This window comes from Gouania willdenowi, chromosome 2, assembly GCF_900634775.1.
Source record: "Gouania willdenowi chromosome 2, fGouWil2.1, whole genome shotgun sequence".
In the NCBI taxonomy this organism is placed as follows: Eukaryota; Metazoa; Chordata; class Actinopteri; order Blenniiformes; family Gobiesocidae; genus Gouania; species Gouania willdenowi.
This window is the reverse complement of record NC_041045.1, coordinates 4056776-4076428: the sequence shown is the minus strand read 5'-3', so window position 1 is coordinate 4076428 and position 19653 is coordinate 4056776. Positions and strand designations below refer to the sequence as shown.

General features: G+C 39.6%; 1 protein-coding gene across 1 annotated transcript in view; it reads left to right on the top strand.

The window, feature by feature from the left end:
• appa (amyloid beta (A4) precursor protein a) overlaps positions 1-19653 on the top strand; it is a 40064-nt gene that overhangs the window by 15006 nt on the left and 5405 nt on the right. Inside the window, exons 2-11 of the mRNA XM_028472453.1 lie at positions 4645-4812; positions 7095-7224; positions 8003-8115; positions 8191-8381; positions 9248-9576; positions 10772-10939; positions 14811-14944; positions 16305-16379; positions 16485-16643; positions 17343-17575. Coding sequence (XP_028328254.1) covers positions 4645-4812; positions 7095-7224; positions 8003-8115; positions 8191-8381; positions 9248-9576; positions 10772-10939; positions 14811-14944; positions 16305-16379; positions 16485-16643; positions 17343-17575 — 1700 coding nt within the window. The remainder of the gene's footprint in view (positions 1-4644; positions 4813-7094; positions 7225-8002; positions 8116-8190; positions 8382-9247; positions 9577-10771; positions 10940-14810; positions 14945-16304; positions 16380-16484; positions 16644-17342; positions 17576-19653) is intronic.

The window sequence follows — 19653 nt, the reverse complement described above, 5'->3', positions numbered from 1 at the left end:
CTCGGTGTCATGACTGATGGTCAGCGGGGTTAAGTTGTACCGTGTGGGTGGGGGGGGATGTGGACGACACTGTGTGTGAGATTACAATGCTACCACAGCTGTTATTATGTTGCCCTGTGGAGGATTTTAATGTCAAAAGGTGTGATTTTTGGCCTGTGAAAGTGTGCATTAACACACACACACACACACACTCACACACTCATCTTACCTCAATTGACTGCTTGAAGAAGACGAATAGTCATGAATACAGTTGTTGGTTTTGTTGTAAATGTCGCACTTCGTACTATTCACTACAGACTGAATGAGTATATACTGTCTGATTAGGATGATGAGCATTCCCACTGAAATTTATTTCCAAGTTTCGCAAGATGCATTTGGAACCTACGACGACAAAAACCTGAATCACACTGAGGCTAAATATCTCAGTTGATTCTCCACCTAAGTTATAAAAACATTTTAAGTGAGAAAGTGATGAAGTAGAATATCATCGTGTGCTCATTTGGGTCATAAAACTCACGTGTCCACACTACATTCCCACATTTCAGAGATTCCATATTTTCCGCCATTTACTACTGACGTAGCTCCCGGTTAACCTAAAAAAAAGAGCTATATTTACAAAACTGTTTAAAAAAACTAATGGAAGACTAGCAGAGATGCTTTTATTTTGAAAAAGGAATGTTTGTGCCCACCGTGAACACTTAAAAAAAATGTCCTCATATTGTATATATCCGGGTATTTCTGACGTACTACATATTGCTAGTATTAGTATAAGATTTTGAACACAGCCTTTTTATTAGTTGGCTCAGGCAAAATATAATTTTGTTTTTTTTCATGCAAATTTAAGGTCCTCAGTCCGTGTTTTGGTTCGCGACAGCAGAAACACGACTGCAGCTAATGAAGCCACGTTAGCTTTAGCATGCTTACTTTCCCGCTAACCCGCAACCTCTACAAAGTGTGTAGCATTGTAAATTAGAAAGTGGACAATATTTTAATTCTAGAATTGTGTCTCTGAGTTAGAGCTGCATGATTATGATTATGGCCTGTATGATAATCACGATTATTTTGATCAATATTGTAATCACGATCGTAATCAGAATTATTTTTAATATTAGGGAAAAATCTGTATTTTAATGCACTACTTTTAAACAAATGTGTACAGTTTACAGTGCAATTTTAAACTTTAACTCATTAGCTGCCAGCCATTTTCAGAACTGCTACCCCCTCACTGCCAGCCATTTTTGAGCATTTTGGCTATTAAAAGACCCATAGAATATTTTGTATTATGACCATGTTAAATCTAAAACCAGATTCTGAAAGAATGGACTCTACTTTCATCAGAAAAAAATATTTTTGTTTCTAACTAGTTTCATTCTTCCGTAATCAGCAGTTTAATATTGGTAAGTTTCACTCAAAACAAGAGTTTCTGTCAAAAAGCTGAGAAAACAGGCTTTTTCTGAAAAAACCGGTCAGTGACTTTGAGGCTAATTTTTTTTTTTTTGCTTTAGTGACATCTCAACATTGTTTTCCTTCTATAAAACAACACTGAAACTGGGCTTTTGATGACAAAATTATTCTATTTGGGTCTGAGTTGTATGGTCCCCATATTTTAACCTTCCTCCAAGCCTCCCCTTGACCTCAGTCTCCACACACGCAACTTTCTCCTCCTCCCCGACATGCCGAGTTGACCCGTTTGGCCCGGGTTGTTGATTGTTTTCTCTCACGATTGCGACACTCTCAATAGTGGACTTAGGTCCACACATGCTCTGCTTGAGTGGACCTAAAAAATTAACCCAAGAATTAAAAATGTACCAAAGGCTAACCCAATAAATACACTATTACAGCGTGCATAGACCATATTTTAAATATAAATATTGATGACGATCAGGTAAATTTAATCGTGGCAACCAAAAATTAGATTAATTGTGCAGCACTACTCTGAGTTAATAATTGACAGACTTATCAGTTTAACGTAAAAGCATCATTGTCACTAAGCAGCAGTTCGCAGTCATGGTGGAGCAAATTTTAATCTGTAGCCGCAGATGCTTTGGGGCAGAGGAAAATTTTCTCCAACCGACATTAAACGTAGTGAAATAAAATATGACAATGAAGTATCACTTTGAAATATCAACCTCCATCTCCCCTGAAGAATCCTTGTTTTATCACAACAGTTTCACTTTTTAATTGGTCGATTTTCTTCCTGCGTGTGCGACCGCAGTCTGCCCCCACGAGGAGGATTGGTGCTGAGGAGGTTCCCTGAGGAGTGGTGGCAGACAAATGGCTGAATGTCTGCATTGTGCAGGCGAACGAGCGCCAACAAAAAGGAGAGGAGGAAAGAGAATCAGACGGAGAGAGAGAGGACAGGGGCTGCTGCCATTGTGCTCCTCTAATCTTGTTAATAGTCCTGAAGGCCCTGGCAGGCAAACAAATGTTGTTTTGTGAGATGTATACTAGCATATTTTTCCCCTCCAGACTTGATCTCCTCCAAACATCCTTTGGCGTAATGTAACGCTGGTGGTGGAAGCCAACAATTTGGATTTAATGCATGAATGAAAACCCAAATAGTTTGTATTGATTCAACCAATATTCCCTGCAGAAATCTACTTTATCAGCGCTCTATTTGTATACTTTGTATCGACGCAGCTTGGTAGAAAATGAAGACGAAAGTAGCCTCTGGAGCTGTTGGAGAACAGCAGAGGAGGTAAATGCTGGACTTGTTTTAACTCCTATTGGCAGAACTGTCAGCCTTGCCTTTGTTTATATAATCATAAACTCCAGGGTGATGGATTTTGTTTCCTCGTTTAGCTTTCATTGTCTTAAAAATCACTGATTTAGTCTTTTCTGGGAGTTAAAATCAGAATGATATACATTCAGTCGATTAAAAACAAACATTGCATGTATTTTGACGTAATTTGTCTTCAATTCTAAACAGTAATGTATCATTTTAAATCATTTGAAGATTTTATACAAACACACAAACTATGTGCTAATCATGATGATGTAGATGTGGGTGTAGGTTCTGAGCAGCAATAAAAAAAGATCCAGTTAATCACTTGCTCTTCTGTGATTAACTTGTGTTTAATCACATTATTGCATGCATGCATTTTTTAAACTGCAGCCAAAAAGTAGTGTGAAATGTTGAATTTAATTCATTAATTTAAGATGTACTGCAATACAAATAAAAGTGTAGTATCATACTATAGACAGGTGCTTAAAAATTGCTGGAGTTATAGGAAAATATGCAGTAAAACTATATTTTAGCAATTTCAAAAATAGAAACCAGTACAAAAGTGGTTGTATAGGAATCAAAAACACAGTAGCAATAATATACAGCATGTTAACATGAAAATGTGTGCCAAAAATCTTACACATGACACACATTTACAAGATTTATTTTGCTAGTTTTATTGATAGATTTGACAAAAAACAAAGTTACATTAAATTCATGCTTCATAGCTTTAATTAAATCACAGTAAAGGCGGATCGGGTGACAGGTCGGCCTGCTAGCTTTTTAGCAGCTGGCTATTAGCATCACAAGCTAACATCTCTCTGTGCCTGAAAAGCTCAGTGCTGCATCGCTAACATTTCAAAGACTAGTTTTGTGCTTAACTAGTCGTTAGCAGTAGCTTGTCAACAAGCTAGCATCGCTTACACTTACAGGCTAGTGCACTGCTTAACTAGTTGTTAGCAGCAAGTCGTAAACAAGTTAGCAGCGCTAACACTTTAAAGACTAGTTCAGTGCTAACTAGTTGTTAGCAGCAGGTTGTAAACAAGCTAGCATTGCTAACACTTCAAAGACTAGTTCAGTGCTAACTAGTTGTTAGCAGCAGGTTGTAAACAAGCTAGCATTGATAACACTTCAAAGACTAGTTCAGTGCTAACTAGTTGTTAGCAGCAGGTTGTAAACAAGCTGGCATCGCTAACACTTACAGACTAGTGCACTGCTTAACTAGTTGTTAGCAGCAGGTTGTAAACAAGCTAGCATCGCGCACACTTCATATATTAGTTCAGTGCTTAACCAGTCATTAGCAGAAGGTTGTAAATAAGCTAGCATCGCTAACACTTCATAGACTAGTTCAGTGCTTAACTAGTCGTGAGCAGCGCTGACACTGCTAGGAAGGTCAGACTTCATTCTTCTGGTTCCTTCTGGGCTAGTTTTGTACATATGTATTAAGTATTCTTTGTATGTTTTGTGTATTTATGTACAAAGCATTGCACAGGTTAGCGTGTGCGTGTGTGCGTGCATGCGCGCGCTCCAGGCCTGATAGTCGGATTGATTTTTCTTCCTGTGGAGCAGCAGTTATTTGATGCCCATATTGTTGTGGATGTGGACACATTGCTAGTAGTGAAACCTGCACTGCAGCACCACGTAGAACGATGCTATTTGATTAGAAAGCAACAGAACATTTTTGATGCTTCCCACATTGCACCTCCACGTCAAATACTTTATCCTCTGCTTTCCTGCTCCTCTCATCTGAATCCAGCTCGCCTCTCTCACCCCCCCCCAACCCCCCACCCTCCCGCCTTCTCCATCGAAGTAATAAAATTTAATTGCATCCGTCGTGCATTTTTCATCGCAAGTACTTAAGGAGTTTAACGCAGCCTGCACATCTCATTAAATCTCCCTCCTCTCCCCTCCCCCTCCAGGTGCCTACAGATGTTTCCATGGGTCTGCTGGCGGAGCCTCAGGTTGCCATGTTCTGTGGTAAACTCAACATGCACATCAATGTGCAGAGTGGCAAGTGGGAGCCGGACCCCTCCGGGACCAAGAGCTGCATCGGTACCAAGGAGGGAATCCTGCAGTACTGCCAGGAGGTCAAGTCCCAACACATCTGTTCACTTCCTGTGCATCGGTGTTGCACAATTACCACAATACTTAATTTTTTTCCATAAAATGATCATTTAAAGAATGAGGAAGTTTGGGAATTGTCTGTATTTACCTGAGTTAGGTTTTAAAAGAACAGCTTTAAGGTTTCCATCTTTAGTAACTTCTGTGACGTATCAACCCTAGTAAAGCCCTACTAGTACTCAAATTTGGAGTACATGTACTCAATTTAGGTTTCCTAGTCCGCAAGTAGACTTTACCGGTGAATAAGGCAAGCTGTTTGAACATAAATTTGATATCAGTGATATCATATTAAGCTCTGCAGAAGCATGATAACGAGCCATTCAAGTGTGTTGGAGCAGGAACACGCCTAAAAGTCTCAGGAATCAGGCCCTCGAGGACTAACCCTAGCCACCTATCAAATAAAAAGCCAATTCTCAATAAGGAAGGCTACAAAAGCAGGGACTATTGAACCAATGTATGGACATAAACTTCAGAAAGTGTCATGATAATAAATAATAGGCCAACTAGTACATGTACTCAAAATTTGTTGACTAGTAATTGGTTTTACTAGAAATTGTCACTCGTTAGCATTATGTGCTAATAATTGGGCGGGAAAAGCTAATTCAGGCTTGCCATTGGCTTTCAAAAGTGTTACAACCAATCAGGTTCCTCGATTTGGTTCTGATCCCTCCTACTTCATTTATATTGGGTCGACGAGTACGACTAGTGAATCATTTGGCTTGACTAGTACTAGTGGTAGACTCAAGATGTGGAAAGACGTTCTAGCTTCAAACCTGACATTTAGGGTGAATAACTATGAAGAAACTCACGTTGATTTTAACCGTGGCAAGTTGTTTGTCAAGTTTCTTCAGTGCAGGTGGGACACAGATTCATCAACCTGTGCTGGATTTTCCAAGCATCAGCAGAGTTGATTTAGGGATCAGAATGAGACGGAAATAGCAGAAGTCTGTCTCAACCTGGATGCAGATGGGACAAACTCAATTACCAGGAAATCACGTGTATTGATGAAGGGTTTAGGTCTTTAGATGTTTGTTCACGTGCAAACAAGTAAGACAAACAAGAATAATAATAAAAAAGATTTAAATAACAAAATAATTAAAATGAAGTCTAAAAAATATACTCTCTTTTTTTGACATAGTCACTCCTTTACAACTGGTACTGTGTCATACTTAGTCTATTTTATTTATGAACAATTATACATTCACATTCCTATTCCCCATCCTGTCAAAACATGAACTGGTACAAATATGAATAAATAAAAAAGCACACACAAAAACAAAAGAAAAAAAGACACATCTGTGTTCTTTATAGAAGGTGTCTTTCTAAGTTTTGCCCACTTCCCAGTTAATGTTAATGCAAATGTTGAGTTTCTAGCTACATTTATATAGACACAAGTTAATAGAACATGATTAGTTTAAGCTGTTTAAGCTCATGGACTTGTTTGCCCACATATTTATACTGAGAGATGCACTGAAATCATTGATTATTTCATTTATTAGTGTATATATATATATGTATATGTATATATATATATATATATATATGTTTTTTTTTTTTGCACAATATAATATAGAATTAAATACTAAATGTGTTTAACTTGACACATTCATGTATACATTAAATAATAATGTACAGGCCTATAAGTGACTGGAAAAATGATTGAAAGAGTCAAATTAAAGCACCAAAATCTATTTGTGGAGTGCCTAATTTATAAATAAATGAATGTATGGGAAACACTGTTTCACCCAGAAATGGGTCTTAATTTAGACTCTGAAGTAGAGCAGAAGATACTTTTCCATTGTTTGATACGCAGCCTGAGAGTGGGCTTCACAGCAGGAGAGCAGATTTGTTTTCAGTCGCCAAAATCCTGGTTTTGGCAGCGTGACGCGGTGCCAGACCTCAGCTCAGTCAACAAGCTGCTTAAGTCCATGTGACATTACTTTGCAAGTGGTGCCTTGCCTCTAATTAGGCGGTGTGCGGCTAACCAAAGCAGAAGCCACATCGATCCACGGGAACACATCTTTCACTCCGAGTCATCCTTTGTAGTGTCCAGACTCATTATTAAAAGGATGAAAGGAGGGGAATATTCTAGAAAACATGATGGACGGGGAGAGCAGCTTGTGAGGAAAAACAAACTGGAACCAAGTGTATTAAAGTTGTTTAAATGAAAACAGAATTTATTTACATTTGCTTGGGGAAAAACTCGCTGATATAGTGAAGTTAACCTTGACTGTGTGTGTGTGTGTAGGTGTATCCAGAGCTCCAGATCACTAACGTGGTGGAGGCCAATCAGCCAATCAGCATCCAGAACTGGTGCAAGAAGGGCCGTAAGCAGTGTCGCAGTCACATGCACATCGTGGTGCCGTACCGCTGCCTGGGTCAGTCTGTACACCATGGATTTAGAGATGCACAATATTGGATTTTTGCCCGAAATTCAATCAAATACCGATAATTTTTCTTCTTGTGCAGACAATTGCTCAGATCATTTAGTTTCTGCAGTGGAATTGATTTAAAGAGTTACTCTGCAGACTCTTTGTCATGTTGGTCCGCTGGAAAATGCAGACGTAAGACGTAGCTAAAAAATTTGCAAAATAAGACAAATACTTTTACTTGTGTTCGATAAAACATGTTGTATTTATTCATGACAGTTAGGTTTTTTTATTTGTTTTATTGAAACCAAAGTAGGTAAGTAGTATCTTATTTGAGTGTTGAAAAAAGATTGTTCACTTCCTTTCATTCTTCTTTCTTTCTTTTCCTTTCTTTTTGTTCTTCTTCTGGTTTTTCTTCTTCTTCTCATTTTTCTTCAAAGCTCACTAATTGTGATTAATTGTAATTGAACTTTAGTGTTGTAATTGATTTCAGAGGGAAAATAATTCTAATCTTAATTGTAATTGGAAAAAATGCGGGCCAACTTAATCGTAATTGACCATGGATAATTGAAGACGTAATTGTAATTTAAAAATGTAATTGACCCCAACCCTGGTCACACCTCTCGATGGGTTGATCAAGCAATCAAACCCTGTTAGTTTATCGGTTAATTACATCAGTGAAATGGCTGATGTCCAATATCGGCCGATACTGACAATACTGGTTGATTTATTCAGAAAAGAGGTTTCTTCGGGGATCCGACGGCTAAAGTGTTTTATGTTGTTACAGTGGGAGAGTTTGTTAGTGACGCTCTGCTCGTGCCCGATAAGTGTAAGTTCCTGCACCAGGAGCGCATGGACCAGTGCGAGAGCCACCTGCACTGGCACACCGTGGCCAAAGAGGTGAGGCCACACCTCCTTAAACAACATTTACCGCCAAATACTTTTGATGCTAATCTGTTTTCGGGCCTCTTCCAGTCCTGCGGGGACCGCAGCATGAACCTCCACGACTACGGGATGCTGTTGCCGTGCGGCATCGACCGTTTCCGGGGAGTGGAGTTCGTGTGTTGCCCCGCTGAGGCGGAGCGAGATGCCGATAGCGCCGAGCAAGACACGGATGACTCGGACGTGTGGTGGGGAGGGGCGGAGACGGATTACTTTGACAACAGGTTTGCACACACACACTTCTCATGTTTAAAGAGATCCTCCACTGATTTAACAAATGTGGCTTAAAATATTTGAAATGTCCTTAATAGAAGATCTATGCCTAACAGTGCGCTGACCCACTCTGGTGGCTGAAGTTGGCGAGCAAATCATGGACTGTTAAAGGACTCCCACCCAAAAGGCCTTCTATCCTCAGGGTTTGTGCGTCTTCAACAGACTGTGATGACTCACTAACTTCAGCCACTAGAGCGTGTCACCACACGAAACCGCAGAGTTGGAACTATCGCCCTCGACTGTCATAGATGATTTTTTTGGGTCACAACTGTTTTTATCCTCATTTGGTAAACAAGAGGTTTACATTGACGTCTTTAACTTTTACTGGTTATTTAGAGCAACCAAAAGCAGCACAAGTTGTTATTTTGACTAAAAAAGCTACTAAAATTATCTAAAAAGCTACTAAATTATCTAAAAAGCATTCTGGGATGTTTTCAGGCAGTGGGGCCTTGTGACATCATCAGTCACGTGATTACAAGATGGCGGAACACGTGTTTTTAAACTATGAAGTAGGCCCATTTTTAAAAGTTAATAAAATGCATATGGGGCAAAATACTGCATTTTGTTAGGCATAGAGCTTCTAATAAGGACATTTCAAAGGTTTTAGGCCACATTTGTAAAAACAGTGGAGGATCCCTTTATAATGTCCGTGAAGAGAATATTTCTCTTTTTTCTGCCATCTTCTTTCACCATCACATATTCTTGCTCCATCTGGCACCCCTCACCCACCCAACCCCCAACTTACTACCTGCTTTCACCTTCCAAATGCCTCCTCTTTCCCCCCCCTTATTTCCATCCATTCTTCCCCATCTCCCAGTATGGTGCGGGAGCCAGAGCCAGCGGAGCAGCGAGAGGAAACCAAACCATCTGTGGTCCAGCAACAGGACGACAAGGACCAGGCGGTCGCCGAGGATGATGATGAGGAGGAGGAAGAGGAGGAGGAAGACGACGCACTGGACAACGATAAGGATGGAGATGGAGAGGATGATGAAGAAACCGTGGATGAAGACGACGACGAGGATGATGATGATGATGACATTATTGACACAATGGGTGACGCCGACGATGCGGATGAGCCCCCTGCACACGTCGCCATGACGACAACCACCACCACCACGACCGAGTCTGTGGAGGAAGTCGTTCGCGGTAAGAAATGTCATTCCTTGACGGTTCATCTCCTGTTGTAATTTTTCCAAATTACGCTGGATTCTTGTTTTAGTAGGGAGGTTCAGCCCGAATAATAGACTTTTGATTTCAACTCATGATGGTACGGAAGTACGTTAGGGTCATACAAATACATTTATCACAAGACACAAGTGAGATTACGCTTTGTATCGGATATATACCTTTTTCTTTTTTTTTTTTTTTAAATGGCCGCCAATTTGCTGGAAATAGTCTAGAGCCCATATCTTTGAAAAATGTGGTCTCAAAATGTATTTCTGGTGATCAAGGAATCCAATAAAATAGGTTTCAAGTAAAAAAAAGAAAAACAACACTTCTCACCTTACCGTGACAAATGAATGGTAAATGTGCACATTTCCATTAAAAGTTGTTTCGTCAGAGTGACTTTACTTATCCTTTCCATTAAAAACTTGATGCTGCTACATCTGTATAGTAAATTTGTTCGAAGTAGCATGAGATTGACTTAACTTATTTCACAACACAATAAGCACAACTGTAACACCACATTGCACTCTCACCTTAAAACAGTGGACTCTTCCCCACCTCTTCCATTGTCCTACCCTGATTCGCTCTTCCCTGTTCCCTTCCCCCTCACCTAGGTGTAACACTGCCTTCTCTTTTTATATTCTCACTTTAATAAGTTTAAGTTTTTCTTACCCTTCCTTAGGGAGGATTGGTGATGGTCACAATTGTGCAATAAAATTAATTTGTCTATTTAATTGCAATAATAAAACATAACGAAAAGATTGCACTACATGTGCAGTGTTGACCTTCAACAGCATGTGCAGACAAGGTAAAAATAAAACAAGTAGATTTCAACCAGTCAGGAGTAACTTATACAAATCAGTTCCCTTGACAACACATCCCTAATGGGTAATGGTTCAGTGACGTCGTTCTGTTTTGTGCATCAACAATTAATTTCCTTGTTGTCATTTTTCCACATTGTGCTCATTGGTTAGACGCATCCCATTAGCGTCAGCAGGGGCCATCCCAGTGTCCCCCGTCCTTAACTTTGATTCCTTCTGCAAATATAACACCATGATTGTCAGGAACTGTTGGTGTTTCCAGTCGAACTAATGGTGTGACTCTTCCACTGAGACCTGAACACACAGTGGTGTGTTGTGCTTCCTTCCTTACACGTGTGTGTGTCTCGTCCCAGATGTGTGCTGGGCCAGCGCAGAGACCGGTCCGTGTCGGGCCATGCTGCCCCGCTGGTACTTTGACCGCCAGGAGGGCCGCTGCGCTCCGTTTATCTACGGCGGCTGTGGAGGCAACAGGAATAACTTTGACTCAGAGGAATACTGCCTGTCTGTCTGCAGCAGTGTCAGTAAGTCCAGCCCACGGCGGCCTCGGTGATCTGGCTCCTTCCACTCCGACTTCCTGTGTAGCTTAGACCTTTTTCCTGCTTGGTGTGCTATTCCTCTAACATTAACTCACTCCTCACTCCTGCAAAGCCTTCACTTTGGCAATCTTTTATATTTAGGCTTTTACAGCAGTTTCTATATTTAGAGCTCATCACAAGGACAGGGCGATGGGTAAATGTCGTCAAACTACATCGATTTATGAGCTGAGCTGCCAGGTTTGATGCTAATCCTGCTCCTAACTGATCACAGGGTTCATCACATGCAAAATAACAAAATTCAAGCACAAGTTTGAGTTGTGACGACCTCGTCATAGAAGTGTCATTATTGCGGTGGCTATGGGCAGCAAGTTCCCGATACCTTTGACCTTTTTTACACACTTTCCTCTGGCCACAACTGATTATAATCCACATACCACCAACAACGATGATGCAAATGAACCAGTATAACCACTAAATATGAATACGGCTAGTATCACACCCAGGAATCACGTGGATAACCTCAGGGTGCATTCACACCGATGGATCCCAGAGTGGAGTAAATTGCACCCTCTCTCAAAGCGGATTAAAAACTGCAAGTATCGGTGATGACGTAGAGCATGCAGTATTGTGGGTGATCAGGAGAACTGGACATGGTGCAAAACAGGGCTTTAAAACCATCCATTGTTGAATGTTGGGAAAGAATACTGTAAATGAAGAGGGAAGAAGTTTCTGAGCACTCTTGAGCGCTTGCTTTGACCCAAAAATGAGAGCCTTTTCTTCGAGTGTCTGTTTCTTTGCCTACAGAATTCTGTACGCCAGTAACAGCCCCTCAACTGGTTAGCTAATGGGACTGCACCAGAGGATGTTTGGAGCGATCAGAAGTGACGCTCTGAACGCAAACCGAGCCAAACCAAGGTGATAAAATTATCAGCTGTTCTCCGTCCATTTGGACTGAGTCTGGAACTAAACTCAAGTGAAAGCGACTTCAGTGACTTTGGTGACTAGATCACATTCAAAATCAATGTAAATGACGCAACGACAAGCGACCTCCCTTCAAGCGACGCGCCTCACACAATTTCATGTTTTTCTAAGATTTTGAACTTTTCAAGCAACTTCGATTGACGCTGTCGCGACGTCCAATCAGCAATAAGTTTCTCTCTACTTCACTTCCCTGGTTGTCACGTCACTGGTCATCGATGAAGCGAGCAAAAAGCGCGACTATGTCCAAGTGATTTATCACGGGCGATTTCACGCAACTTTAGGCCGTGTTTCCCAACTAGGGGTACGTTGTACTTTAGCAGGAAGTACTAATACTTGGAAAGAATTATAAATTATTTGCAAGGTAATAAGTCCTTCTATAAGCTTTTTTCTTTTTTTTTACTGTACACATGAGACAAAGTTACAAATACAATACCATAAATGGTAATTTTCCACCCATCTGCGCATTTAAGCTCATTTTATTTCAATGGAAATTATCTCGTGTCAAATCAATCACCCAAAGTCTTTTTTAATTGGTGTGTTTGTTAACAAATCGGCATTTCGACCGAAAAGAATGCAACTGCGTGGCGGCGTGGTCGGATCAGATATCAAGTCTTCAGAGCTAGTAACAAAAAAAAAGTGTTAAAAACGAACTTTGGCGAGACCGATTTGAGCGAAAAATCACCTTAAAGGTAATAAATGGGACAAAGTTTGGTGAGATAATGAAACACGTGGACAATTTCTCAAGAAATTACAAATTTGCAAATTGTAAACTGTAAATAAATAGTGTTTTTAAAGTTAAATATTAAACAAGAAATATGTTTTAGACTTAAACAATGATAAGTGACTATTAATGTAAAATAAGGGGCAAAAACACAAAGAGAAAACGGACATATTTGCTTCTGACCACGTCACAGTGAAGCTTATTGATTTCACGTCTCCAATAAACGTCTGCTTTGAGGCTGGATGATGAAAATAAAACGTTTATCCCTTAGTCCGTCACCATCTGGGTCTGATAATAACTCTGTCAATGCCATTTCAGTGATTGCAGCTCTTTTGTGTAATACTCCTATAAACACGGGGTGTGAAATCAAACAGGCAGGAAGGATATTTACAATCATCTGCACATTTTATCTGCTTTCCCCTCCTCCAATATCATCGTTTTAATCCATTCGTTAGGATGATAACAATTGCGTCCTGTCATTTTTAAAAGCTGGATACGTTCTCGCGGTGACGGCGAGGTGAAAACTCATCAATGCAGCATTGTATCACACCTGTCGTACGTATCACATCGTGATGATTGGTTATCAGTGCAAACACGGTCTGATTGTTCCGAGATGAACGGAAAACATCCGTCCTGATGATAGAAAAATGCACAACTAGGGTGTCATCGTTCTTAAATAAGACTAAAATCAATGGATTTTTCCTTCCCGCGTGTATGCGTGCGTGCGTGTGTGTGTGCGCGCGCGCGCTAAAGAGAGGAAGCAGCAGGTTGATTAAAGCTCTGACGTCGGTTTGGATCGACAGCCTTGCTGGATATTGGCGTTTGTACCTTTCCTGTCATGAAGTGTAAGAACTGCCCTGCAGCAAATTAAAGTGGAGCCCCAGAGTTTTATCCACTGCCTCGTGTGTGTGTGTGTGTGTGTTTAGGTGTGAGAATATATCTGCATCAGGATTTCTGTGAGAGATTGCAGCTCTACTGCAGTATCTCCTCCCTGTGTGTTAGCGTTCAGGCTCACTCATGGCAGGCATATGATTGTTAATGTACTAATGTTTTTTACAATCTGAATACTTCCTGATGAGATATTAAAGAGTAATTGAACCCCAAAACCACTTTTATTTCTGCTGAAAACAAAGTATTTGGGTATGAAGTAGTGTTGTTAGTTGATTTAAAATAGAAGATTTGGACAAGAATTATGGGCCGTGTTGTAAATGTCATACTAGCGTACAAGTCTGATGTCAAAATGAGTATGTAGTGTGTTGACATTAGATTGTATGAAATGATTGCGAAATACCCAGATGTATATTATATACTATAAGAATGGTTAGGATGATGAGCGTTCCCACTTAAGTATACTTCAAAGTTTCCCAAGATGCATTGGGAACCTACAACGACAAGTATCTCTGTTGATTCTCCACCTTTGAAAGTTCTGAAAGCATTTTAAGTGAGAAAGTGACCAAGTAGAATATGAACATGTGCTCATTTGTTCCATAAAACTCACGTAAACACATTTAATTCCGACATTCCTGCATTGTGCTACTGGCAAAACTTTCGGTTGACTTCAAAACAAGAGCCCTATTTACAAAAGCGTTAAAAAAAAAATTAATTAAGACAAGAAGAGATGCTTTTATTTTGAAAAAGGGATGTTTGATTTTTAGCTTGAAGCTGATCCCAGGATCTTTTTACTTTCCGTTTGCAATGCATCATGGGACGGTTGAGCATGAGTAGTGTGCCCACTTGTCCCCATATAGTATACAGTACATAGTAGCTCAGCTCTGTTTCCCTCACAGATTTAAAATGTCCCCCATGGACTGATTGGTCCCTGTTGTCTTTGTGTCCAATTTCACGTACTGTCTGACCTTCACGCACGCTCGCATCGCTCTGCACGTAGCCAGATGAGATAATCGACTTTTCTATCTATGAAATCCAAGTTTCACGCTTTCTGTCTTTGCCTCTGAGAGTCTGGCAGGAGTTCCTCTTCCTTCTCCGAATGAGACGGGTTCTGTCTCTCCTCTTCCCCCTCCAGAGCTCGCTCACACTAACCTTTTTAACTCCTTCCACACGCTCTGCGTTGTCGCTTTGTCCCAGATGCCAGCCCTGCACCCTAAAGACGACTGTCTGTTCTAATGCCAGTAAACCGTGTCATGTTCTCTGCAGTTCCCACCGCCACGCCCAGCTCCCCCGACGCCGTCGATCACTACCTGGAGACGCCCGCCGATGAAAACGAGCACGCCCACTTCCAGAAAGCGAAAGAGAGCCTGGAGGCCAAGCACCGGGAGAGGATGTCCCAGGTACTGCAGTGTCACATTCACTAAAGCAGTTGTTCTCTTCCTTTGTTATGTTTTGGAGAAGTTCTGCGTTTGTATGAACAACAGCCTCGTGCAAAGGGGAAGAAATCTACAGCATTTATTTACTGGAAGGACTTTTTCACGTAATGAGGCTAACAGACAAACAAATAAATGATGCTAGTGAATAAAAAACCACACAAAAATACACAAAAGTGACCAAAAAACACATGAGAACGACAAAAATATACAAAATGAGAGGGAATGCTCAGAAATCTGAAAGAAATCCACAAAATATGCAAAGCAACTCAAAAATTTGTCAAAATCAATTGAGTACTTTTGAGGTGATCCTGCTAACTGATTAACAAAAAATAAATGAATGCTAGTGAAAACATGACCTCCTTGGTGGAGGTACTATACAAAAAACAACAAAAACACACAAGAAAACTACAAAAATATACAAAACTACAACAAAAACACACCTAATGACTCCAGAAAAAGGAAAACAACAACAAACAAATACAAAAATGAGAGAAAAATACACAAAACATCAACAGAAATATGCAAAATGATAAACAGAAATAATTATAATTTTCAAATAAATATGAAAATACTGTATGACCACCTTATTGGAGGTAATATACAAAACAACAAAGATACACAAAAGTGACACTAAAAACACTCAAGAAAACAAAAAAATTATACACACAAAAATTAGAGAAAAATAAATACGGAAAATAAAAATATGCAAACTGACAAAAATAAAGAATTTAATCGTATTAATACTAATAATAAATAAAAATGTTCAAATAAATATGAAAATATGACCTCCTTGCTTAGGTAATATACAAAATAAAACACAAAAATAAAAAAAAGTGACTCCCAAAACACAAGAAAACTACAGATATATTCAAAACGAGAATAAAAACACACTTAAAGACTCCAGAAATAAGAAAACAACAACGCAGAGGCACAAAATGAGAGACAACTGTTCAAAATGACAGAAATGGCACAATAGAAATACACAAAAGTGACACTAAAAACACACAAAACAACAAAAATATACAAAATGACAACAAAAACAAACTTAAAGACTCCAGACAAAAGAAAACGACAATGAACAAACACAAAACGAGAGAAAACATCAATACAAATATGCAAACTCAAAACTTTGAAAAATGTGTCAAAATCCATTGAGTACTTTTGACGTAATCCTGCTAACAAACAATTAAAAAAGAAAACCTTGGAGGAGGTGATAAAGCTGCACTTTTTTATGTTATAATGAGGAGCAAGAACTATTGGAAGAATAATGATTCCCCGTTGCTGTAAATGCTGACTCAGCATGGAGCTGTTTTTCTTCTTTCAGGTGATGAGAGAATGGGAGGAGGCGGAGAGAGAAGCCAAGACTCTTCCCCGCGCTGATAAGAAAGCTGTCATCCAGGTAGGAAATGCACACACAGCACAGCACATCATCCTCATCATCATCATCCTCCTCCTCCTCCTCTTCCTCCTCCTCGTTTTAACCAATGGCGTTCTTGCTTCACAGCGCTTCCAGGAGAAGGTGGAGGCCCTGGAGCAGGAGGCGGCCAGTGAGCGACAGCAGCTGGTGGAGACCCACATGGCCCGGGTGGAGGCTCTGCTCAACGACCGGCGCCGACTGGCGTTGGAGAGCTACCTCACGGCCCTGCAGCAGGAACCGCCCCGGGTACGTCTGTCACTGAGCGCAGCAGGGACTCCACATGCATTATTCTGCTTCAGTTCAGCATCACTTCTACTGCTGTTTGCTTTGAAGTGAATCCCTTTTATCGGATGTATGAATTTTATCTCATGTATGAATTATTCACTTTTTTGTTGCTCTTTTCAATCTGCAACTCCATTCATTGGATGTTAGGGTAGCAATAAGTCTGAAATAAATGACTGATTTAACCCTGCTATTATCCTTGGGGTCAGTTTGACCCCATTCAAAGTTTATCATTCAAAAAACAGTCGTTTTTATTTGTTTTGCTGCATATTTCATGAATTTTCCTAATTTGATGGGTACATTTAATCAAGCATAAAATTAGTCTGAAACAAACCACGGATTTTAGCCATGGGGTCAAATTGACCCCATTCAATGTTTATCATTAAAAACTTTTTTTGTTTTGCTTCATATTTCATAAATTTTCCGAATTTCATGGGTACAATTAATCCAGCCTAAAAATAGTCTGAAACAACTGTTTTAACTCCTATTATTCTTGGGGTCAATTTGACCCCATTCAATGGTTATCATTAAAAAAAAAATTGACTTTTTGTTTGAAAATCATTTTCTGGAAGCAAATATCCCCGGGGTCTGATTGACCCCAAGGGTAAAATGTGTTGTGCTGAACTCAGACAGAGAAATAAAAACACTGACCTTTCCCCTCAGCCTCGCCACGTGTTCAGCCTGCTGAAGAAGTACGTGCGCGCCGAGCAGAAGGACCGACAGCACACGCTGAAGCACTTTGAGCACGTGCGCATGGTGGATCCCAAAAAGGCGGCACAGATCAGACCTCAGGTGCTGACCCACCTACGCGTGATCGAGGAGCGCATGAACCAATCGCTGGGACTCCTCTACAAAGTTCCCGGAGTGGCCGACGACATCCAGGACCAAGTCGGTGAGTTAATTTGCTAAATAATAAAACTTTAAAAGGTAGAAATTGCCGTTTGATCCCCACTGTAAACACTCTTTTTGACATTGTCGGAAAAGTTTCCTGCATTGCATTGTGGGAGTCCTTTATTTTTTTAACAATTTGAGCCCATTTTTCTTATTCTTACAAACTTGCCATATTGTAACCTTTTTTAATCACTTTTTCTTGCCATATTTTTGTTCCTTTTAATGCAATTTCTGCATTTCACCACCTAATGTTGCATATGTTGACCCATTATTTTCACTTTTAACCTCTTTTCACCACATTTCATGCTTATTTTTGCCAATTTAACCACATTCGTGATTTTTCATGTCCATTATTTTGTATAATTGATCCGATATTGACATTTTGAACCGTTTTTACCACTTTTTCTGTCTGTCTAATTTGCTACTTTTAACTAGTTTCTGTAGTGTGTTTTTGGCGTCATTTTTTGCTTTTTTATTGTTGCAATTTTGTGTGTTTTTGTTATCCCGTCGTGTATTTTTGTTGTCCTTTTGTAAGTTTTTTTTTTGTAATTTTGTCTGGTGTTTGTTTTTTTGTTATTTTTTGGCGTCATTCTGTATATTTTTGTTGTCATTTTGTATATTTCCCTGTAATTTTGCATGGGGTTTTTTTGGAGTCATTTAGTGTATTTTTGCTATAATTTTCTATATTTTTGGATTCATTTTGTGCACTTACGTTTGGGGGCCAGATAAAATTAGATGGAGGGCCGCATTTGTGACCCACGGGCCACCGTTTGCCCATGTCTGCCCTACAGTTTTGTTTTTTTTTTTTTTCTTCTTCAAAATAAGAGCTTTGCATACATGCTGCACAATTTAAAAAAAAAAAACCAAAGAAAAAGAATTGAGGTTGTAAAATATTCATCATTCTTTTCAATGGTTTCCCTAAATCCACGGCCACTGCTTCCATCTTGACCCTGTGTGTGCGTGTAGGACGTTATAGACGTGTAACAGGCTTAATGGACGGCGTTCCAGCGCAGGTTTTTCCTCTCGATAAGGGCTCTGAAAACATTTGGCCTAATTCTTCAGCTCAGATTCAAATGAGACGCTTTGCAGTGAAGATAAATCCCCTCCTCCTTCCCTCCGTCCTCTGCTTATGAGGTTTCTGTGGCATTTTGGGTTGATTAGAATTTTGTGCGTCATGCAGCATCTGTGTCTTTGTCTCAGACACACACACACATGCACACTGAGTGAAGGTGAAAAAGCATCAATGTGAGATGATGAGATGTGAAATAAAATGTATAGTCAGATGTATTATGGCAGGGTTTGTGTATTGGTGGGACATGTTGCTTTAACGCAGGGGCGTTAAACTCATTTTATTTCAGGGGGCCAAAGATGGGGCAGTTTGATCACAAGAGGGTCACAGATAACTTAACATAATTTCAACATTATTGTGCCCTAGTTTGCATTTCTACGTATACATAAAATACAAGTTATAGCTGACAGATATCAGTCCCAACAGGATCTGCACTTTACATTTCCTAGATTTTGTGAAACATTTCTATTTAATCAAGGGAAATATTGTCATGATTTGAGTTTTTTCAATTGTTTCACATTTAAAATGACTGTATTTTTGTAGTTTTTTGCTTTTTTTGTTGCAATTTTGTGTATTTTCTGTTGTAATTTTCTACTTTTTTTGGCCACTTTGTTTGGGTTTTTTTTAAAGTCATTTCGTATATTTGTGTTATCATTTTGTGTACCCCTTGTGTATTTTTGTAGTTGTTTTGCGTGTTGCTGGAGACATTTTTTTTCTTCTTTTTTGTTGCAATTTTGTATGTTTTTGTCATCACCTTGTTTTATTTTTGTTATCATTTTGTACGGGTTTGTTTTTGTAATTTTGTCTGGCGTTTGTTTTTTGGAGTCATTTAGAGTATTTTTGTTATCATTTTTTGTGTTTATTTTATTTACTTTTGGGTGCCAGACAAAGTTAGATGTTGTAAGAATTTTGAGTTTTTTTCAACTGTTTAACAATAAAAATTACTGCAATTATGCGATATAAGCACTGGGAAAACCCCTGCAAATATTGTTGAGTTTCATTTACACAATGATT